This window comes from Mandrillus leucophaeus, unplaced genomic scaffold, assembly GCF_000951045.1.
Source record: "Mandrillus leucophaeus isolate KB7577 unplaced genomic scaffold, Mleu.le_1.0 Scaffold629, whole genome shotgun sequence".
In the NCBI taxonomy this organism is placed as follows: domain Eukaryota; kingdom Metazoa; phylum Chordata; class Mammalia; order Primates; family Cercopithecidae; genus Mandrillus; species Mandrillus leucophaeus.
In genome coordinates this window covers 180,061-203,845 of record NW_012106797.1, presented here as the reverse complement: position 1 = coordinate 203,845, position 23,785 = coordinate 180,061, and the positions used below count along the sequence as shown (strand labels likewise).

The window sequence follows — 23,785 nt, the reverse complement described above, 5'->3', positions numbered from 1 at the left end:
CTCCCCATACCTGGGCTCCTGTGAGAGAGTCTGTTCCCTCCCCATTCCTGCACTGCCAGCACCATGTGGTTCCAGCCTACCAGGGCAGCAACAGAGTGCACCGCAGAAGCTGCTCTCCCCTGACTAGTGTATGGAGGGAGGGACACGGCAGAGGAAGGAGCCACCTGGATTTTAGGGTCTGGAAGTCTCCCATATGTGACCTCCCAGAGCAATGTGGCAGCCAGGGTGGGCCCGAGGATGGGGACTGATAAACCCACATAGTGCCCTCTCAAATCACTTTCTTAGAGTTAAAGGAATTTTACATGTATTGAAGTTCCTTCTCAATAGTTTTCCTACCACTAACTAAAGGTCTATCCCTTACCCATGACATTGGTGTTACTATTCCTTTGGGTAAGCTCTGATGCTTGGACTATTAGCAGCTTGCTTAAATCAGAAGTTCCCTGAACCTAGAGGAGAAAAGTCCAAATTAGTCAAAAGAGCATTCTTTGATCTCTAACCTGGTTTCTTTCTAACCTTTCCGAAGAGTATAAAAAATAAGCCAAAGCGTAGAGCTGGATCTTCAATCTTGGCTCTGTATTCTAAATTTCAAATCCTCTTTGATGTTGAGAAGTCTTAGACCAACAAATTGTCCTTGCATATTTAGACACCAGAGAGGAAATTTCTACACCTTACTTGTAACTAGACTGGAAATTCCCAGTTTGGAAAGCAGGGAATCCCCAGCATCCAGTAAGCTACTTTTACTCCTACACTGAAGCTCAAGGGCTCAAGGCTCAGCATTCCCAGGATGGCAAGACTGTCTTCCTTACTTAGACCATTTGTCCTATGTGCCATAAAATCTACCTCCCAGAATGCCAGCAGCAAACAAGGAATCATCGTAACTATCATTTTTAGATTACCACACATTATCTCATTTAATCGTCACAATAACCCGATAAGATGGCTGCTGACCTTATCCCTATCTATCTTACTAAGAAGGAAATTGAGGGTCAGAAAGGTTAAGCAGCTTACCTAAGCTCAAGTACAAGTAGGCACAGGGGTCAAGTTTTAAGTCTAAGTGTGCCTGACTCCAAACCCGGGTCTCTTAAGACACTAAGCTGCAGTACTACTCCTATTGCCCCCTTGCCTCTTACCTCCATCCTTTGTTTCAAAACTAAACAAGATTTTAATTTTCTATTAAAAACATTTAAATTACCTTCATCATCTGAATTGATGAAAGGTATAAAGTAAGAATGTTTTGAAAGGAAAAAATTCACTTTTTAGGTTTACCAACTTTTCCAGGACAAATGTTCCTAATGAATTTTCACAGTCTGAACTGGCAGAAAAGGTCTCTCCCATAGGGGAGAAACTTACTCCCAGATTTAAAGAGATGTCGTCTCTTCCCATGGCCTCTTGGTCCTCCCCATTCCTCTGTCCAGTGGCAGGCAGCTTGGACCATTAGGGAGTTTGCTTCTACCCTTCCCATGCCCTGTTATGTCCTAGGTGGTCACACTTCCTTTGTCATTACAGAGGTATGGAATGCTGAGACCCAGGGCCCAGGATCTACTATCAAGTGCCCACAGCCCCTAATGTGGCAACAAAGTGATGTGGCCCCTGCTCTACTCCTTTCTTGTCAACTGGTGCAGATACTTCCAGAGCTATGCAGATACTTCCAGAGCTATGCTAGAACATAGCATCATTGCCTTGGTGTAAACCAGGGAAAACTTACTGCATCTCATCCTTCCTCTGGCACAGCCACATGCCAGAGCAAAGGGCGTGCATGGCAAGCAAACAGCAGGCAGATTCCAGCTCCCTGTCCCTTGGGCACACCCTTGTGTAGGGCACCTGTACTACAGTACACAGAAGCCCTTGGTACATTTTTACTGTTTGCAAAAGGCAAGTAAGAACTACAGGGTCATTCCAGGTTAAATTTCTTTTTAAGGTGGCCAGTTGAGTTTTAAAGTCACTTTTGAAGCACTGTGAAAAGCAAGAGACTCTTTAGAAATGATACTTCTTACCTGCTCACAGGTTGTAGGTATAATGCAAGGTGCAAAATATGGTTCCTCTGTCTTAGTATCAATTACACTGCCATACACAATGATAACAAATTTCATGGTCATATTATCAATACTCATTTCATTATAGCTTGATAAAGTTTCCACATATGCTTGATTGAACATCACACACTTCTGAAACTTTAAGTCCTACGATAAAATTGCATTTTTAAAAATAAGTCATACAAACTGACAGATGGTATCAAGAAGAAAACAGATTCACTGATCGATCTGAATTATTTGAGGATGTCAGAAGGTACACGGCCCCTGGCACCAACAGACAGGATTTATTTAGCATTCAGAATGGCCTCTGACAAATTTCTAAATTCCAAGTGTTTGTGCTGTTAATGGGCCCTGGATACTATTGCCCAGCCCTAATTTGTGAGCTGTCAGCCACAGCAGGGTACTCAGCTATGACTCAGGAGATTTCTATTTGCACAAAGACCCAGAGTCTTAAAAGATTCAGTGGGTCACCTAGCAGTAAGCTTACATTCCATTTGACAGGTGAATAGGAATAACACAAAGCCAAAAGAAAGCAAGCTAGAGTCTGAGCTATACTTCAAGGCTCAGAGTCATAGACTTTAGAACTGGGAGGGAGCTATTATGGGTTGAATTGAGCAGGCACACACACACACACACACACACACACACACACACACACACCACCTCCCACCCAATTCTTATGCTGAAGTCCTAACTCCCAGTGTCCTGGAATGTGACCTTATGGAAAGGGTCACTGCAGATGCAATTAGTTAAGATGAAGTCATACTGGAAGAAGATGGGCCTCTAATTTGAATAACTAGTGTCCTTATAAAAAAGGGAAATTTGGACACAGACTTGCACACAGGGAGAATGCCACGTGAATATGAAGGCAGCTATTTATAAGCCAAGGAGGGAGGCCTGGCCCAGATTCTCCCTCACAGCCCCTCAGTAGGAGCCAACCCTCCCAACACCTTGATTTCTAATTTCTAGCCTCCAGAACTGTGAAACAATGCATTTCTGTTTTTTTTACGCCACCCAGTTTGTGGTACTTTGTTACAGCAGTGCTTGCAAACTAACCCAGGAACTTAGAGATCAGCCCAACAGTAGGAATCTCCTGCACAGGACCCTGACAGGGCTGTCAGCTCAGTCTAAACATCTCCACCCCCAAGCAGGGCACGGCTACAAGAGCCAGTCCTTGAATCTCAGTCATTGACAGGCGAATCATACATTTATTTGCTGAGGGCACCAGCACAACTAGGACACCAAAAACATTTAAAAATTAGCAAATTTATCTAGCATTTCACAACCAGAAAATCTAAAAACAATCAGCTGTTTTAGTTTGATTTTAAAATGCATATACATTTTGAGTTCTGTGATTTAGAGGGAAAAAAATCTTAATTGGCTAGTTCTTTAATGGGAAAAAAACAAAAAAAAAAAGAAAGAAAGAAACTATTAAATAGAGATTCTCTGTTTAAAAATAGACATTTTTTAATGTTTTGTATCTGTACTTTCTCATTTATATAATGAATATGTGTTGCTTGTGAATTTAAAAAAAATGTAAAGGACATTCACCTTATTATTCAGTCAAGTCTGAGTCCATAGTTTCTATCCATTCGTCCTAATTCTCACCCCTGGAGTTTCATGCTAGACTCTAAATTTGTCCCACTCCTCATGAAGAGGCAAGGTAAAAGGAAAAGAGAAGAATTCCAATCCCCTTATCCCTCTGCTAAAATTTTTCTGAAAGTTATTATTGCAATATAGTGAAAGAAACCTTACTGGCGTGTATGACACACTCATTTTTTAACCCAATGTTTATTTATATCCAGTCGCTCAGTTCAGTGAATATTACTGAACTTCAGATCTTTCCCAGTTCACTTCCCCGGTTCCGACTCACTAGCTAGTAAGGGTTCCAACAGTTACTAAATAGGATACAAATGTGAGATTGTAAATTGTGCTTGTCCAGAGACAAACTTGAACCACTACTGTTTGGAGGGGAAGTCCATGAGAGAGGCTCAGTCACCTCCACAAAGATTTTGAAAAGGCAGGAGATTTATAGATTTATATTAACATTGGCAGAGTAGGCAATAATAAATACAGACGGAGCGTTTGTTAATACATTCTGATTAACACTATGCTTGGTTCAGGGGGGATCTACCTATTTTGAATTTGCTAAATCTACCTTTTTTTTTGAAATGATTGCAAGTAGCTTGGGAAAATTAGCTGTGACAAAAGGATTGACAACCTGTAGGAACTCAGGATAAGAGAGCAGTTAAAATTCTAGCAATCTCATTTTAGAAAATCAGACACAGGGCCAGGCACGGTGGCTCACGCCTATAATCCCAGCACTTTGGGAGGCCGAGGTGAGCAGATCACTTGAGGTCAGGAGTTCAAGACCAGCCTGGACAACATGGTGAAACCCTGTCTCTACTAATAATAATAAAAAAAAATGAGCCAGGGCTAGTGGCAGGCGCCTATAATCCCAGCTACTTGGGAGGCTGAGGCAGGAGAATTGCTTGAACCTGGGAGACAGAGGTTGCAGTAAGCTGAGATTGCACCATTGCACTCCAGTGTGGGCAACAGAGTGAGACTCTGTCTCAAACACACACACACACACACGCGCACACAAATTTCCTTTCTATTTTTGTCTCAAAAATATGAAACGCATTCTGTAAAAAATACAATGCATAAAAATTCAATTTATTAATATTTTAATCATGTAACTTACCTCGTCAATAAGACTTGATTCAAAATACTGGTAGGCAGTACTGAGAGCAAGCTTTAGCCATATTTTATATTCCAGAGATGGCCAGAAGGCATCAAAGCCTTCATATAAATCCTCCAGGGAGATAAAGCAGGCCTGAAACAAAAAGACCGCAGGCCATAGCAGCTTGATTTGGAACTAAATTACAAGACCATCAAAAAACAAGATGCCTGCGGATTTAACCTTCAGAAAAACTATCAATTCTAGCATAATTATGATACTCTTGTCATTTAGAAGCATTTGTATTGTGAAAATGGTTGTTTGCTAAGTATAAGATGATAAAATGTATGGTGCGATTAAAGCTATATACTTTAATAAGAGACCAGAAAAATGTATATCAGTCAATAGATACAATGAAGGATATGGCTCATGAGCCCAAAGCCCAGGATTCAGGAACTTAGCCATATGAACTTATCTATTTTTATTGTCATGGTAGATAAAGTGAGCTCATTCACGGTATTTGTTTCCAGAGGCAAATAGTTTACCTGAATAAAAAAAATACACTTTCAGATTCAAGTTACACGAACTTCAGTGAATTCAGTTCAGCCTTATGACTAAACTCATGCCTCTTCCAAAAATAAAATGACATGAAATAGCTAAAACAACATTTCCTTCCACTCCACACACCCCTAAGACTCTGGATCCTGCTCTGTTGCATCAGATCGTCTCCAAAGATTGAGAATTCTTTGACTCATTTCTTTTTTTTTTTTTTAATTATTTTATTTTACTTTAAGTTCCGGGATACAAGTACAGAATGTGTCAGTTTGTTACATAGGTCTACGTGTGCCATGGTGCTTTGCTGCACCTATCAACATATCATCTAGGTTTTAAGCCCCACATGTATTAGCTGTTTAACCTAATGCTCTCATTCCTCTCACCCCCTCAATCCCCAAATGGCCCTGGTGTGTGATGTTCCCCTCCCTGTGTCCATGTGTTCTCATTGTTCAACTCCCACTTATGAGTGAGAACATGCAGTTTTTGGTTTTCTGTTCTGTGTTAGTTTGCTGAGGATGATGGCTTCCAGTTTCATCTATGTCCCTGCAAAGGACATGTTCTCATTCCTTTTTATGGCTGCATAGTATTCCATGGTGTGTATGTACCACATTTTTTGATGGGCATTTAAGTTGGTTCCATGTCTTTGCTATTGTGAATAGTGCCACAATAAACATACATGTGCATGTGTCTTTATAGTAGAATGATTTATTTTCCTTTGGGTAGAATTCGGCTGTGAGTCTATCCGGGCCTGGGCTTTTTATGGTTGGGCATATACCCAGTAATGGGATTGCTGGGTCAAACAGTATTTCTGGTTCTAGGTCCTTGAGGAATCACCACACTGTCTTCCACAATGGTTGAACTAATTTGCATTCCCACCAACAGTGTGAAAGCGTTCTTAGTTCTCCACAGCCTCACGAGCATCTGTTGTTTCCTGACTTTTTTTTTCCTTTCTTTTCTTTTTCTTTTTTCTTCTTTTTTTTTTTTGAGACGGAGTCTCACTCTGTCATCAAGCTAGAGTGCAGTGGTGCATCTCGGCTTACTGCAACCTCCACCTTCTGGGTTCAAGCAATTATCCTGCCTCAGCCTCCCGAGTAGCTGTGACTATAGGTGTGCCACCATGCCCAGCTAATTTTTGTATTTTTAGTAGAGATGGCATTTCACCATGTTGGCCAGGATGGTCTCAATCTCTTGAACTCATGATTCGTCTGCCTTGGCCTTCCAAAGGGCTGGGATCACAGGTGTGAGCCACCACGCCTGGCCCATTTCCTAACTTTTAATAATTGCCATTCTGATTGGCGTGAGATGGTATCTCATTGCGGTTTTGATTTGCATTTTTGTAATCAGTGATGTCGAGTTTTTCATATGTTTGTTGGCCACGTAAATGACTTCTCTTGAAAGATATCTGTTCATATCCTTTGCCCACTTTTTGATGGGATTTTTTCTTATAAATTTGTTTAAGTTCCTTGTAGATTCCAGATATTAGACCTTTGTCAGTTGGGTAGATTGCAATATTTTTCTCCCATTCTGTAGGTTGCCTGTTCATGTTGTGCAGAAGCTCTTTAATTAGATCCCACTTGTCAATTTGGGCTTTTGTTGCAATTGCCTTTGGCATTTTTGTCATGAAGTCTTTGCCCATGCCTATGTCCTGGGTGGTATTGCTTAGGGTTTCTTCTAGGGTTTTTACGGTTTTGGGTTTTACATGTAAGTCATCTTGAGTTAATTTTTGTAAAAGGTATAAGGAAGAGGTCCAGTTTTGGTTTTCTGCATATGGCTCGCCAGTTTTCCCAGCACCATTTACTGAATAGGAGATCCTTTCCTCATTGCTTGTTTTTATCAGGTTTGTCGAAGATCAGATGGTTGTATATGTGTACGGTTATTTCTGAGGCCTCTGTTCTGTTCCATTGGTCCACATGTCTGTTTTGGTACCAGTACGATGTTATTTTGGTTACTGTAGCCTTATAGTATAGTTTGAAGCCAAGTAGCGTGATGCTTCCAGCTTTGTTCTTTTTGCTTAGGATTGTCTTGGCTATGTGGGCTCTTTTTTGGTTCCATACAAAATTTAAAATAGTTTTTTTCTAATTCTGTGAAGAATGTCAATGGTAGTTTGATGGAAATAGCATTGAATCTATAAATAACTTTGGGCAGTATGGCCATTTTCATGCTATTGATTCTTCCTATCCACGAGCATGGAATGTTTTTCCATTTGTTTGTGTCCCCTCTTATTTCCTTGAGGAGTGACTTGTAGTTCTCCTTGAAAAGGTCCTTCATATCCCTTGTTAGTTATATTCCTAGGTATTTTATTCCCTTTGTAGCAATTATGAATCGGAGTTCATTCATGATTTGGCTCTCTGTTTGTCTGTTGTAGGTGCATAGCAATGCTTGTGATTTTTGCACATTGATTTTGTATCCTGAGACCTTGCTGAAATTGCTTATCAGCCTAAGGAGTTTGGGGACTGAGACAATGGGGTTTTCTAAATATAGAATCATGTCACCTGCAAACAGAGACAATTTGATTTCCTCTCTTCCCATTTGCATATCTTTATTATTTATCTTGCCTGGTTGCCCAGCCAGAACTTCTAATACTATGTTGAATAGGAGTGGTGAGAGAGGGCATCCTTGTCTTGTGCCAATTTTCAAAGGAAATGCTTCCAGCTCTTGCCATTCAGTATGATATTGGCTGTGGGTTTGTCATAAATAGCTCTTATTATTTTGAGATATATTCCATCAATACCTACCTTATTGAGAGTTTTTAACATGAAGGGATGTTGAATTTTATTGAAGGCCTTTTCTGCATCTATTGAGATGATCATGTGGTTTTGTCATTGGTTCTGTTTATGTGATGGATTATGTTTATTGATTTGCATATGTTGAACCAGTCTTGCATCCCAGGGATGAAGCTGACTTGATCGTGGTGGATAAACTTTTTGATGTGTTGCTGGATTTGGTTTGCCAGTATTTTATTGAGGATTTTTACATTGATGTTCATCAGAGATATTGGCCTGAAGTTTTCTTTTTGTTGTTGTTGCGCCTCTGCCAGGTTTTGGTATCAGGATGATGCTGGCCTCATAAAATGAGTTAGGGAGGTGTCCCACCTTTTCAATTTTTTGGAGTAGTTTCAGAAGGAATGGTACCAGCTCCTCTTTGTATCTCTGGTAGAATTTGGCTGTGAGTCTCTCTGGTCCTGGGCTTTTTTGGGTTGGCAGGCTATTAATTACTGCTTCAACTTCAGAACTCATTATTGGTCTATTCAGGGATTTTAATTCTTCCTAGTTTAGTCTTGGGAGGGTGTATGTGTCCAGGAATTTATCCTTTTCTTTTAGATTTTCTAGTTTATTTACATAGAGGTGCTGATTCTCTGATGGTAGTTTGTATTTCTGTAGGGTCAGTGGTGATATCCCCTTTATCATTTTTTATTATGTCTTTTTTATTTCTCTCTCTTTTCTTCTTTATTAATCTAGCTAGCAGTCTATCTACTTTGTTAATTTTTTCCAAAAAATCAGCTCCTGGATTCACTGATTTTTTTAAAGGGTTTTTTGTGTCTCTATCTCCTTCATTTCTGCTCTGATGTTAATTATTTGTTGTCTTCTGCTAGCTTTTGGACTTGTTTGCTCTTGCTTCTCTAGCTCTTTTAATTGTGATGGTAGGGTGTTGATTTGAGATCTTTCTAGCTTTCTGATATGGGCATTTAGTGATTATAAATTTACCTCTTAACACTGCTTTAGCTGTGTCCCAGAGATTCCATTATGTTGTCTCTTTGTTCTCATTGGTTTCAAAAAACTTCTTGATTTCTGCCTCAATTTCATTATTTACCCAGGAGTCATTCAGGAGCAGATTGTTCAATTTCCATGTACTTCAGTTTCCATGGTTTTGAGAGAGTTTCTTAATTCTGAGTTCTAATTTGATTGCACTGTGGTCGAGAGAGAGTTTGTTATGGTTTCGGTTCTTTTGCATTTGCCGAGGAGTGTTTTGCTTCCAATTATGTGGTTGATTTTAAAATAAGTGCCATGCGGCACTGAGAATAATGTATATTCTATTGATTTGGGGTGGAGAGTTCTGTAAATGTGTATTAGTTCCACTTGATCCAGAGCTGAGTTCAGGTCCTGAATATCCTTGTTAATTTTCTGTCTTGTTGATCTGTCTAATAGTGACATTGGGGTGTTAAAGTCTCCCACTATTATTGTGTGGAAGTCCAAGTCTCTTTGTAAGTCTCTAAGAATTTATTTTATGAATCTGGGTGCTCCTGTATTGGGTGCATATATATTTAGGAAAGTTAGCTCTTCTTATTGAATTGATCCCTTTACCATTATGTAATGCCCTTATTTGTCTTTTTTGATCTTTGTTGGTTTAAAGTCTGTTTTGTCAGATACTAGTATTGCAACACCTGCTTTTTTTGTTTTGTTTTCCATTTGCTTGGTAATTTTTCCTCCATCCCTTTGTTTTGAGCCTATGTGGGTCTTTGCATGTGAGATGAGTCTCCTAAATGCACCACACCAATGAGTCCTGACTCTTTATCCAATTTGCCAGTCTGTGTCTTTTAACTGGGGCATTTAGCCCATTTACATTTAAGGTTAACATTGTTATGTGTGAATTTGAGCGTGTCATCATGACGCTATCTGGTTATTTTGCACACTATGCAAAATAGTTGATGCAGAATAGTTGATGCAGTTTCTTCATAGTGCCATTGGCCTTTATATATTTGGAGTGTTTTTGCAGTGGCTGGTACCAGTTGTCCCTTTCCATATTTAGTGCTTCCTTCAGGAGCTCTTCCAAGGCAGGCCTGGTGATGACAAAATCCCTCAGCATTTGTTTGTCTGGAAAGAATTTTATTTCTCCTTTTTCTATGAAGCTTAGTTTAGCTGGGTATGAAGGTCTGGGATGAAAATTATTTTCTTTAAGAATGTTGAATATTGGCCCCCACTGTCTTCTGGCTTGTAGGGTTTCTGCTGAGAGGTCCACTGTTAGTCTGATGGGCTTCCTTTTGTAGGTGACCTGGCCTTTCTCTCTGGCTGCCCTTAACATTTTTTCCTTCATTTCCACCTTGAAGAATCTGATGATTATGTGTCTTGGGGTTGATCTTCTCATGAAGTATCTTAGTGGTGTTCTCTGTATTTCCTGAATTTGAATGTTGGTCCTTCTTGCTGGGTCAGGGAAGTTCTCCTGGATAACATCCTGATCCTGAAATGTGTTTTCCAACTTGGTTCCATTCTCCCTGTCTCTTTTAGACACTCCAATCAATCATAGGTTTGGTCTTTTTACATAGTCCCATATTTCTCAGAGGTTTTGTTTTTTCCTTTTCATCCTTTTTTCTCTAATCTTCTCTTCTTGCCTTATTTCAACAAGATGGTCTTCAGACTCTGATATCCTTTCTTCCACTTGATAGATTCAGCTACTGATCCTTATGCATGCTTCATGAAGAGTTCATGCTGTGTTTTTCAGCTCCATCAGGTCATTTAGGTTCCTTTCAAACTGATTATTCTAGTTAGCAGCTCCTGTAACCTTTTATGAAGATTCTTAGCTTCTTTGCATTCGGTTTGAACATGCTCCTTTAGTTCAGCAGAGTTTGTTATTACCCACCTTCCGAAGCCTACTTCTGTCAATTCATCCATCTTATCCTCCATCCAGTTCTGTGCCTTTGCTGGACAGGCATTGCGATCATTTGTAGGGGAAGAGGCACTCTGGCCTTTTGGGTTTTCAGTGTTTTTTCGTTGATTCTTTCTCATGTTCATGAGTTTGTTTAATATTGATCTTTGAGGCTGTTGACCCTTGGATGGGGTTTTAGTGGGGACTTTTTTTTGTTGTTGATGCTGTTGTTGTTGCTTTCTGTCTGTTTTTCTTGCAATGGTCAGGTCCTTCTTCTGTAGGGCTGCTGCAGTTTGCTGGGGGTTTGCTTCAGGACCCATTCATCTGGTTTGCTCCCACACCTGGATATGTCACTCGAGGAGGCTGGAGAACAGCAAAGATGGGTGCCTGCTCCTTCCTCTGGGAACTCTGACCTTGAGGAGCACCAACCTATGCTCCTGTATAGGGTACCTGACAACCCCTGTTGGAGGGTCTCACCCAGTTGGGTGGCACAGGGAGCAGGACCTATTTAACGAACCACTTTGACTGTTCCTTGGTCTTTGGCTCATTTTTATTTTAATTCCCCACACCTAGTGAAATGTCAGGACACTTAGGTGTTGAATAGATAACTTCTTACTTAGCAAATGAAACATAGAAGGAAGTTTAAAAACAAATATTCCTTTTTTAACTTTTAAGTTCAGTGGTACATATGCAGGTTTGTTGCATAGGTAAACTTGTGTCATGGGGGTTTGTTGTACAGATGATTTCATCACCCATGTACCCGTAGTTATTTTTCCCGATTCTCTCCCTCCTCCCACCCTCCACCCTCCAAAAGGCCCCAGTGTGTTTTATTCCCTTCTATGTGTCCATGTGTTCTCATCATTTAGCTCCCACTTATACGTAAGAACATGTGATATTTGGCTTTCTGTTCCTGCATTAATTTACTAAGGATAATGGCCTCCAGCTCCATCCACAGTTCCTGCAAAAGACATGATCTCACTCTTTTTTAGGGCTACATAATATTCTATGGTATATATGTACCGTTTCTTTATCCACTCTATCATTGACAGGCATTTAGGTTGATTCCACGTCTTTGCTATTGTGAATAGTGCTGCAGTGACATACATGTGCATGTGTCTTTATAATAGAATGATTTATATTCCTTTGGGTATATACCCAGTAATGGGATTGCTGGGTCAATGGTATTTCTCTCTTTAGGTCTTTGAGGAAACGTCACACTGTCTTCCACAATGGTTGAATTAATTTATACTCCCACCAACAGTGTGTAATTGTTCCTTTTTCTCCACAACCTCTCCAGCACCTGTTACTTTTTGACTTTTTAATAGCAGCCATTCTGCCTGGTGTGAGGTGGTATCTCATTGTGGTTTTGATTTGCATTTCTCTATTGATCAGTGATGTTGAGCTTTTTTGCATGTGCTTGTTGGCCACACGTATGTCTTCTTTTGAAAATATCTGTTCATATCCTTTGCCCACTTTTAACGGGGTTGTTTTAAAAACAAATAAATATTCTTTAAAAACACTGTTGTCATAATGGTGACCATTTATTGAGCACCTTTATGTGTCAGGCATGTTACGTAGATGTTTTCCTAATCCTCATAACATCAAAAGGGAGGTATTCTCTCTACTTCATAAACAAGGACACTGAGACTTAAGGAGGTTAAATAACTACTCCCTTAGGCAGGATGCAGTGGAGCTTGGCAGAGCCTGGCATGTGAGACACTAAATCTGCCTTTTCAGCTATGTTACCTCCCAATAGCTGGTTGGGTGACTAAGATGTCAAAACCTTAAAAAAGAAAAGATGCTGGCATTTTTTACTTACTTGAGGAAAAATTAATAACTCATGACAGAACCATTTTCCTACCTGTAAACTAGTTTCACAGATGACAGTATATTCAATTTCACACTTAAGCAGACAGTTTAGCTCTCCAATTATGTCCCCAGCAGTACAGAACTCTGTAAACATGTCACTGGACTTTCTATCAGGCCTTTGGCTACTCCCTATTCCAAAGGTAGGAGATAAACTATGCAACTGCAAAGGGAAAAAAGTGTGCAAAGGGAAAGAAAAAATTAAAATTTTGATCAAATTGTAGGAGCTCCCACTATTTCTTACAACTTTCCAATGGAAGACAAAGATCTCCTGTCAGGTGTGAAAGAAGAATTAGGCTTAAGGAAAAAAATCATGATTTCTTTCACATTTCAACTCCCAAGGCAAGGATTTTTTTTCTCATCTTTAGTTTTACAGATGACCCCTATTTACAACTTTCTATTTATACCTGTCTTATATAAAAATCCCACCAGGGCTGGGCACAGTGGTTCACATCTGTAATCCCAGCACTTTGAGAGGCCAAGGCAGGTGGATCACAAGATCAAGAGTTCGGGACCAGCCTGGCCAACGTGGTAAAACCCTGTCTCTACTAAAAAAAAAAATACAAAAATTAGCCGGGCATAGTGGCGTGTGCTTGTAGTTCCAGCTACTCAGGAGACTGAGGCAGGAGGATTGTTTGAACCCAGGAGGCAGAGGTTGCAGTGAGCCAAGATCATGCCACTGCGCTCCAGCCTGGGCGACAGAGTGAGACCCCATCTCAAAGAAAAAAAAAAATATCCCACCAAAACTGGAAATTATAGTATGCAACTAATACAATCACTCATTGAGTCCATTAGATATTCTTACCACAATGGGTTAATGCATCACGTGGAAATAACTTTTGATTGCCTGGGCACATAAATCAAATATTATGAATTAATATGCCTCCAAACCAAGCCATGATGTTAATGAAAGCCTTGTCTCTTTTCAAAATGCTTAAGAAAAATTACCATGCAACATCAACAGGAAAAGGTTTTAGGAAGAACATAGGATGGTTGAGTTACTTCAAGAAAATAACTGGTAGGCATAACTGGAGAAAGCAGAGAGGTATCAGATTTTAGGGGGAAGCTGAAAGAATTGGGATTAGAAGGATTACAGAATTTTTCAGAAAATTTAGCTGTAAACATCAAAGAGGAAGGGTATTGTTTAAGACACAGGAAACAGGACACAAAAGGTCACTCTCTCCCAGCAATTAGCATTCAGACTTTTAAAAGCATTCATGCTTCCAGAGGAGTTTGATTTTTTTTTTTTAAATGGCTGTAATTTTGAATGCAATTCAAAGGATCTTTGAGCAATGAAGAATGCCTCTGCTTTTTGCAAACAAAGAAAAGATTATGACATTTGAGGTAGGCAGCATTTGAAAGGAGGCCCCCCAAGATTCCTGTCTGTTGCTCAACCAAATACTGATCTAGGGACTGCAGTGAAGGGACTTTGAAGTGGAATTGAGGTTGCTAATCAGCTGACCTTAAAAAGATGATTTATGGAGTTAAGGATACTAATCAGCTGACCGTAAAAAGATCTATAAAGTCCCTTCACAGCCGTTCCAGATTAGTGTTTGATTAAACAACAGACGGGAATATTGGGGGGACTGTAATCACATGAGCCCTTGCAAGTAGAAGGGAGTCCATCAGAGAGAGATGTGTGAAGGATTCCATATGTCTTTGCTTGCTCTGAGACGTGAGGACCTGCACGCAAAGATGAAAGAGAAGCTCTAGGAGCTAAGGGTGGGCTCCAGCTGACAGCCCTGAAGAAGCAGGGACTTGTGTTCAATAGCCATAAAGAATAACTAGATGTGCCAACAACCTCAAAGAGCCTGGAAACAGATTCTGCCCCTAGAGCTTCCAGAAGGTAATGCAGCCCTACTGACATCGTGATTTCAGCTTCTTGAGACCCAAGCAGTGAAATCAGCAGAACCCATTGGATTTCTGACCTACAGAACCATGAGATAATATTTTTAAGCCACTAAATTTGTAGTAATTTGTTGTGGTATCAAAAGAGTACTAATATAACCTCTTCAGCCCAAACATCATTGGACTATAGTTTAATAAGGCTTAGCTAGTCCAGTCACTGCAGGACAATCCCCAAAGAAACATGTTACAGCGAGTTGCAGCTTTTAAGTATTGAACTTGCCACATTTCATAAATACTGGCAGCTGTGTGTTTTTCCTAGCATTCTAATGGGAGTATAGTATAATGGCTAAGCACATGGATACTGGAGATAGACTACATGAGTTCAAAGTAATCTTTGGCCTCTGAGTATGTGTAGTTGGGGCCAAGTGGATTATTTTTTTTCTGTGCATCAGTTTTCTCATGTAAAAAATAGGGTTGTTGGCCGGGTTCGGTGGCTCACACCTGTAATCCCAGCACTTTGGGAGGCCGAGGCAGGTGGCTCGCTTGAGGTCAGGAGTTCAACAACAGCCTAGTGAAACCCCATCTCTACTAAAAACACAAAAATTAGATGGGCATGGTGGTGCCTGCCTATAATCCCAGCTACTTGGGAGGCTGAGGCAGGAGAATCTCTTGAACCCGAGGGGGAGATGTTGCAGTGAACTGAGATGGCCTCACTGCACTCCAGCCTGAGTGATAGAGTGAGACTGTCGCCCAGGCTGGAGTGCAGTGGCAGGATCTCAGATCCTCGTGTCTCAGCCTCCCAAGTAGCTGGGATTATAGACATGTGCTACCATACCCGACTAATTTTTGTATTTTTAGTAGAGACAGGGTTTTGCCAAGACCAGGCTGGTCTTGGACTCCTGCCTCATGTGATCCACCCGCCTAGCCCTCTCAAAGTGGTGGGATTACAGTTGTGAGCCATCGTGACTGGCCCACATTGCCTTTCTCGACTACCTTTTAAAAAATCACAATTAATCTCTTCATATCTCCATCATCTCTAACATACTGTAAACTTATTTGTTTTGTTCATTGTCCCATCTCCTTTTATCCCTCTACTAGAAATTAGGCTCCAAGAAGGCAGGGATTTGTGTCTGTTTTGTCAATCCCATGCCTAGAATTAATAGTGCCTGCCACATGGTGGTAATGAAGCAAGTATTTTGTTGAATAAATGAATGAACGGATGAATGAAAAGTGCTTAGAATAGTGCCAGAGAGTAAATAAGTGTTATATTGTGTCAGTATTCTATTTATTATAGTAGTTTATTTCCATGATATTTTAAGGTCTAATATACGCATTTCAAAACCAGAAAGCCGAATGTATTATTTTTCCCATAATAAGGATTTGTCATTTTATGACTATCATCTAGGACGATCTAGGAATTATTTGGTTTACAAACTGGGGCTCACCCATGAATTCAGCTACTAAACTACTGTTATGCAGATACAAAGGATTCTTGTCCCCATCACTCTACTGAAATCGCTCTCTCTCTCTCTTTCTGTCTCTCTCTCTCTGGTCAACAAAAGCCTCCCATTGGACAGATTAAAAGTGGTATATTTGATCCTCATCCTAATTCCTTTACGTGAGTAATTTAAGTCATGCCAAGTATTGATTTCCTTGTCTGAACATTCAAAAAAATCCTGCTTCCTCCCAGGATTGCTGCAAGAAATAAGTAAAGACTATCACAGCATTTTGTAGAATGGGAAGCACATTTCAGGTGTTGCATATTTATCTCTCAGCTGTCATGCTCAGAGTAGAAATGGTTTCATCACATTAAAAATTTAAACTTTTTCAGTATCTAAATTTATTCTTATTCTACAATTACATGTTTCAAAATACATTTTAAGTAAGAAAAAAAAAAAAAACCAACCAACCAATAGTCCCTTACAATTGCCATTCCTGAAATAATTAAGTAGATTCCTTGTGGCATTTCACCTGCTTTACAAATGATATCTCCGTAGTCAAAACAAGCAAGTTTGGCTCTTTCCTGGGTGGGAAAAAAAGGAAAAGAAAAAGAGAGTCAACATATATATGTTAGATATATATATATGATTTTATATATATATGTAATCATATATATATGATTTTAAAGGTAAAATAGCTTCCAAGTAGCATAAAACACAAACTATATTCTTGTTTTTTTACTGAACTGTAACGTGCTAATATACCACATCAACTTCTAGAAATAAAGGAACAGGCAAACAAACTTTGACTTTGTGATTAGTACTCAGCATAGTAACTGATATAACTATGGAATGAATATGCACATTAATGAATGAAAACTTGCTTTTCAGCCCCGTTTGGGGCTTGGGTTATAATGGTAAGCTAAACAATTTTCCTGCCTTCAGAACAAACTTTTAGTTAGGTTGGGTAGATATTTACAATCAAATGGGATAATTATGACAAAGAAGACAGGGACAGGGTGCTATGCAAAAAAAAAAAAAGTGCAGAAAAGCCACAGGATCCTATCTTGGTTGTTCAGTGAGGCCTTTACAGCAGACAGGACAGCTAAGCTGAGACTTGAAAGAGGAGGAGCAGATAGCTCGGATAACATGAGTTGAAGACCTCCAGGGCAGAAGATTCATATATGCAAAATCCAGAAGCAAACTGAACGTCTGCAGTTAGGGTAATAGCAAAGATTGTATATGTCTCAGGCAGGGAGGGATGGAGACCAAGGTGGAGCCATCCACTAGGAATCAGCAGGTGCAGTACCCGCATCTACAATACTTTTAGACACTTATAACAATGTTTTAATGTCTTTTAGAATCAGGAGGAAAATTAGTTTTAGATAAAGAAAAATGTTTTAATATATAATACTAACATCTTCACTGTTATACTAACACAGTCATAAAGTCTAATTTTTCATAGTTTTGTGGAGGAAGAGGCCCACGAAGGCAGAAGTGCCCAGGGCCCCTGAGAGTCATGATGTTCTCTGAGCCCTCTGCAACTGCCCTGACTTCATGTGCTCTCTCCAGCACCGCTCCTGCCAGGGGCCTCTGTGCTGCTCCTGGAACACACCAGGCACACTTGGCCTCGGGGCCTCCTTGCACCCACTACTCCCTTTGCCTGGGGTGCTCTTCTCTAAGACACTACCTGGCTTGCTCCCTCCCTTCTTTCACATCTCTCTTCAAATGTCACCTTATTAGAGCAGGCTTCCATGGCCGCTCTGTATTACCTTTTCCCTCGTTATTTTTCTCTGGCACTTATAACCATCTGATAGGCTATATGTTTATGTGTTTGGTGTGTTTATTGTCCGTCTCCATCCATATAACATAAGCTTTATGAAAGTAGGGACTTCAGCCAGGCACGGCGGCTCACGCCTGTAATCCCAGCACTTTAGGAGGCCAAGGAGGGTGGATCACTTGAGGTCAGGAGTTCAAGACCAGCCTGGCCAACATGGTGAAACCCCATCTCTACTGAAAATACAAAAATTAGCTGGGCGTGGTGGCACATGCCTGTAATCCCAGCTACTTGGGAGGCTGAAACAGGAGAATCACTTGAACCCAGGAGGCGGAGTTTGCAGTGAGTCGAGATTGCACCAGTGTACTCCAACCTGGGCAGCAGAGTGAGACTCTATCTCAAAAAAATAAATAAATAAAATAAAATAAAAATTAAAAAATGAAAGTAGGGACTTTATCTATTTTGTTTACTGCCATATCACCAAACCTAGAACAGTCCCTGACATGTAGAGGATATTCAATAGATATTTGTCGAAAGAGTCCAAAGTCCTGTTGCAACCCTCAGCTGACAGAGCATGAACTTGAACACACCTGAGTTCTCACCGTTCCCTATTATACTACGGCCAATCAGCTTTACTTTTACACTATCTGCCCGGTCTGTATAGTAACTTAAATTCGAGACCCTTGCTCTAAAAAATGTCTCTCCAAGAGCGTACATTGAGAAATCCAGAACTCTACAACATAAAATAGAATGGGATTGGTAACAGTCAGACACATATAGCTACTCCCAAGCAGATAAGGCATTGTGAAAAACTATCTTTGCCCTTTAGGCTCAAAAAGAGATTTATTCCTCCTTTAGACTTTCCTGGGCCTCTGTCTTGGCTTTCCCTGAATTGGCCAGTATGTGACATGCTTTTCTGTTAATCTTTCATTAGGGAGTGGAAAAAATAGATAATTATCATCAAACCTGAGCCAGAATAGAAAAGAAAATCTTTACCTTGAAGAAGTCAATGAGAACATCTTTACCTTCCAGCCAAATGATGTTGTGAAGGTATTTGTCAGGAGTTGGGGGTGGGATTGCCTTTGGAAAGTTGTTTAGTGCTTTTAATTTTTTAAGAAGTACCTAAAAACAAATAATCAAAATAATGGGGATCAGATCCTGTAACAAAAAATGGACAGTAGGCAAAAACTAAGGAAATCTAAATAAACTACTGTTAGGCAAGTATAACCTTGATGTTTGACTCACAGCTTCTCTCTTCCTATCTAAATTCCTCTAACCATTTTTGTCCCTAGTCTCCCCTTATTACTATTTTCACTGACTTACTAACTCGGATTGAACCTATCATCTTCATAATTCAATTGACACAGTGGATGGAGAAGCAGAAAAATCTAGTGAGTCTATAGGGTGAGCCAAAGGAAGATGCCATAGAGGGCAACCCTGTTAGGAAATGGAAAATCTAGAAAGTTTTCTATATCTCTGTTCAAATCCTTTCCTTAGGCCTTGTCACATAGGCTGGCTATTGTGGGTTCTATAAAGTACTCTGTGTCCTTTTGATAAATCCCCCAACCATTTCTTTCCTAACTTAGTTCAAGTTGGTTTCTGTTACTTGCAATCAAGTAGTTTTGACAAATGGAGTGTACTGGCTAGCATTGGCATTCATCGTCCTTTGCATTATCAAAGGTTGAAGGTGATTCTAGACTTACCACCTGTGGTTAAACAATTTTTTTCAATCTCCCTCCTTATTACACACTGCTAAAGCAACCATGAAGGCTGGGGTATTATGCAGACAGAATCAAGCAAAATTACCTTATTTATCTCAGTGCTGTCATGCTTATCAATAATGCCTCTTGAACAAAGGAAGGTGAGATTTTTTAGAGCTTTAGCAATCACATTCCGGATTGCCTGTTTAGTCTTCAAAGCAATGACAACATCACCACCTTCATGCTCTATGAGTCCTACAGCAAAGAAAATAAAATTCAGTAAGTGGCCTGTGCAATAACCACAATAGCTAATATTAGTATAATACTGTATAATTTCTGAAGCATTTACACAATATTCTTTTATTCTAGTTTCATGCAGAACTCATGAGGTCAGCAGGACAAGAGTTATTTTCAACCCTATTTTACGGATGAGAACATTGGAAACTGGCTTCCCCCACCAGCTAAGAGAAAATCACTCTGTCTTATCCCCGTGGCATCTCCTCTATATCTCTATTATGGAACTCATTACATTATCATGTTACTGTTTTTACTTCTCTGTCTCATCCTCCATATTGTATAATTTTTGTTGGTTAGATGAATACATGACAGAATGAAAGTATCCCTGGACTTTGGCTGGTGGGTATTTCTGAGATCAAGGCGCATATTCTTCCCCCTTTAGTAAACCTGAGAAGACATGAACTGGACTGTGAGTCAAGGCTAAAATTGCACCTGTTTCATCTTCGTATTCAACATTGAACACAATGCTTGCCATATCGAAGGTACACACTCTTTTTTTTTTTTTTTTTAACTAAATGAATTGACCACTAAAGTGAAAGGTACCAATGATCAAAGCATAGGTTTTAGTGTCAGATACACCTGGGCTAGAAACCTGGCTCACTACTTACTAGCCATAGGGCCTCAGGCAAATTAACCTCTCTAATAATAGTATTTGCCTCATAGAGTAATTATAAGGATTCAATGAGATAATGTACATAAAGAGTAAGCAGTTCTTGCCATGATAAGCATTCAGTCATCAGTTGCAGTAACCACATGGAAACAAGCACTGCCTTTTAGAGTAGTGAATTGAGAAAACTTTGTAATATTCCATACTGATCTAAAACATAATATAAAGCAGCTGTCCTAACCCCTAATCTTTAAAAGCACAGAAATAAAAATCTGTCAATATGTAAATGGCAACAATGGGTCATGGGTTTTCTGAGATAATGCCAAAAGATCCTAATCTATTGTCTCTAAACTTACACTTTCATTCATTAGACCACATTCCTTCCATTTTGATTTGGAAAGTGTAACCCCATATGGCATCTTACAATGTGGTCATGAATATGAAATGGTTTTACTTTATTTTCTTTTCTGATAACTTCCATTTATTAAGGGCCTTCTGTATGCCAGGCCGTCTACCAGATGCGTTTGCACACACTGAGAGCCTGGCCCACAGCCCCACATGAGGAAATCTGACCCAAAAAACTTGGCATAAAATCCTTGGGCTCCTGCTCTGTGCTTCAAGTAAAGTGGAGTGACTGGAGATACTCAAGAAATGACATTCGTTGCAGGCCTACATTCAGAGTATCTTTGCAAAAAACAAAACAACGAAACAAAAACATTTTGTCAAAGGTAACCTTTACGTGTCTTTTTCTTCTAACCTTGAGGACTCTGACCTTGCCACCTTAATACACTTTCTACACTCCTCTCATTCTTTCCTCTACACCCCCATAACAACTAACAGGACTCTGCTAACTTTTTCAATTGTCTATTGATACGCTCATATACTCCACAAGATTCTGCACTGTTTAAGGGTCAGGATCTACCCATCTTTGCTTTCCCATACCTGGCCCATTAGCTGTGTTTAATAAATCCTTGTTGAATGCATACATGAATGAGCAAGTAAATGAAAGCACGAATTGTTCTTCTTTTATTAAGTTATAGGATAAGAAGGTGTGACTTTAAGAACTCAGATACTTCAACTGCCTACCTAATTCTTTGACAGCATCCTGTTTGTTGGTTTCCAAAATTTCATATAGTTTCTGTAAGAAATTAAGACAAACACGTATTTCTTATTATTGATATAGTTTGTGTCAGAAATTAAGAAAAACATGCATTTCTTCTTATACTCCTGAGAAGTATATTTATTATACCAAGTATAGTTCTGGCCTTCCTTTTATTTTTATTTTTTGAGACAGAGTCCTGTTCTGTTGCCCAGGTTGGAGTGCAGTGGTGCGATCTTGGCTCACTGCAACCTCCACTACCCAGGTTCAAGTTTTTCTCATGCCTCAGCCTCCCAAGTAGCTGGGAATATAAGTGTGGGTGACCACACCCAGCTAATTTTTATATTTTTAATAGAGATGGAGTTTCTCCATGTTGGCTAGGCTGGTTCAAGGAACTCCTGACCTCAGATGATCTACCCACCTCGGCCTCCCAAAGTGCTGGGATTACAGGCATGAGCCACCACACCCAGCCTGGCTTTCTTTTTAAATTCAGAGAAAAGGAAGTATGGTAGAGGACATTTCACTTAGTTAACTTTAGAAAAGCTATTGGCTCAATTCTTCTCTCTGGGTCAATTCTGCTGCTTTGCCCATGCTCAGACGTCAATCTCAATGAGTCTAGTACGGTCAGTAGCTTGCATAACTACTGTGCCTAATACTTATCAGAAAAGATCAGTATGTACTCCACTGTGCACCAAGGAGAATTATCTTAGGCAGCGCCTGATTTGGGAGTGAGCCAACTGAGCAGCTAGTTGGGAGGCCATCCTATCAGGAGCACAAAAAGAAGTAGAAAAATGAGAAAATACAATACTGATTTGTTCATATTTGTAACAAATAACTCCTTAGATAACTGAAGAAACCACTGCACTCCAGGGCTAACCAATCTCTGCTCAACCAATCACGCAACAGGTATTTGTTGGATGCCCACTATGTCCCAGGCACTTTTCCTCTTGAAGCTTACACTCTAGCTTTGAGTCACTGGGGAGTTGGCTCTTGGCTACACCAACAGTCCTGAAATCACACAACTGACAGTTCTTCAGAGCTGTCAGGTACAGATGTCTGAAACTCTGCCCCAAATAATGCATGGCATAGTGCTCTTTATAGCGAACAACTGGTTTGTTATCTAAAGTTTAAGCAAAGTTAAGTTTTTGTGGGGTTTTTTTGTTGGTTTTTGTTTTGGTTTAGAAAAAATCACGTGTAACGAATCCCTCATTTTGAATATAAGAATAAGGTATATAATATTTATTAAATTATTTCTTCTTACTCGATAACATTGCATTGATATTGGGAAGGTGCCAAATTACTAGCCTGTCCACAACCAATTACCATCCTAGTCCAGCCCTGCTTGCATAGCTGCAAAGATAGCAGTTAGGCCCCCTTCACACCAAACTAGACTTACAGCAACCCTGTAAGACTGCTCTAGAACGCCTTTGCACAGAAGCACATGGGAACTGACTCCTGCCTATAGAGACGGCATAATCATGAAAGCCTGGGGGTACATTTATTTTTCTTAAGGTGAGCCGCCACAGGCCAACTTCCAGAACCAAGTCAGTTTCAGAATCAACACCAGTTAGACATCTAAACCCATCTCAAAAGGCCATTTAAATCTTTACTGGTGCCTCTTTTAAAACGTCACAGGAGATTCACTTCACCTGTGACATGTCAAGGAAACTGCCCTCAGATGCCTAGAAGGCATCTTCTCCCAGCTCCTGAAAACACAGTCTTAACTCCCCCCACTGGCTCTTGTTTTTCTTCTCTTTTCCTCCTACTTCTGAAATCTTTTCTCCTATGAATAGCTCTGTGTTCTTTCTAATGCAGACAGTCCAGGCTTTGAGTAGTTCTTTTAATTTTCTTCTCCATTCTTCAAAGTAAAGCAACAGGAGAGAATTCTGTTACACATTAATGTTCAATCCAATAAAGGTAGATATCTTCACAGCCTCTTTTCCTCTTCTGATTTCAATAAGTAAAGAGCCTCTCTTGACTGAGGTAATGCAACCATCACCACAAAAATAGGCACCATAACCAGAAGACAAAATCTCCAGGCCATCCATGGTTTTATGTATCCACACATACTCATTGTAGTAATCAGGATTTAAATCCATCTCTGGTTAAAAATCAAGAATGTCACTTGGGCTGAGAAAACACCTTTCAGCTGTTGATACTGCTCACCTTAGCCCCTCATTGACACATGTGAAAACGTAACCAAAATCATCAAACATTGGGGGCAAAAACAGAATGAAATATAGAAACCAAACACAACAAATAGGAGAATGAACCCCAAGGAAGCAGAAGTAACACAGGAAGCAA

General features: G+C 39.9%; 1 protein-coding gene across 1 annotated transcript in view; it reads right to left on the bottom strand.

The window, feature by feature from the left end:
* The window catches only part of SLC9C2 (solute carrier family 9, member C2 (putative)), a 92,294-nt gene that overhangs the window by 2,296 nt on the left and 66,213 nt on the right, over positions 1-23,785 (bottom strand). Inside the window, exons 18-26 of the mRNA XM_012000447.1 lie at positions 21,469-21,520; positions 19,585-19,733; positions 18,775-18,900; positions 16,487-16,585; positions 12,710-12,877; positions 4,738-4,869; positions 1,995-2,180; positions 362-446; positions 102-109 (exon numbers count right to left, since the gene is read on the bottom strand). Of these exons, the coding sequence (XP_011855837.1) occupies positions 102-109; positions 362-446; positions 1,995-2,180; positions 4,738-4,869; positions 12,710-12,877; positions 16,487-16,585; positions 18,775-18,900; positions 19,585-19,733; positions 21,469-21,520 (1,005 nt within the window). The remainder of the gene's footprint in view (positions 1-101; positions 110-361; positions 447-1,994; positions 2,181-4,737; positions 4,870-12,709; positions 12,878-16,486; positions 16,586-18,774; positions 18,901-19,584; positions 19,734-21,468; positions 21,521-23,785) is intronic.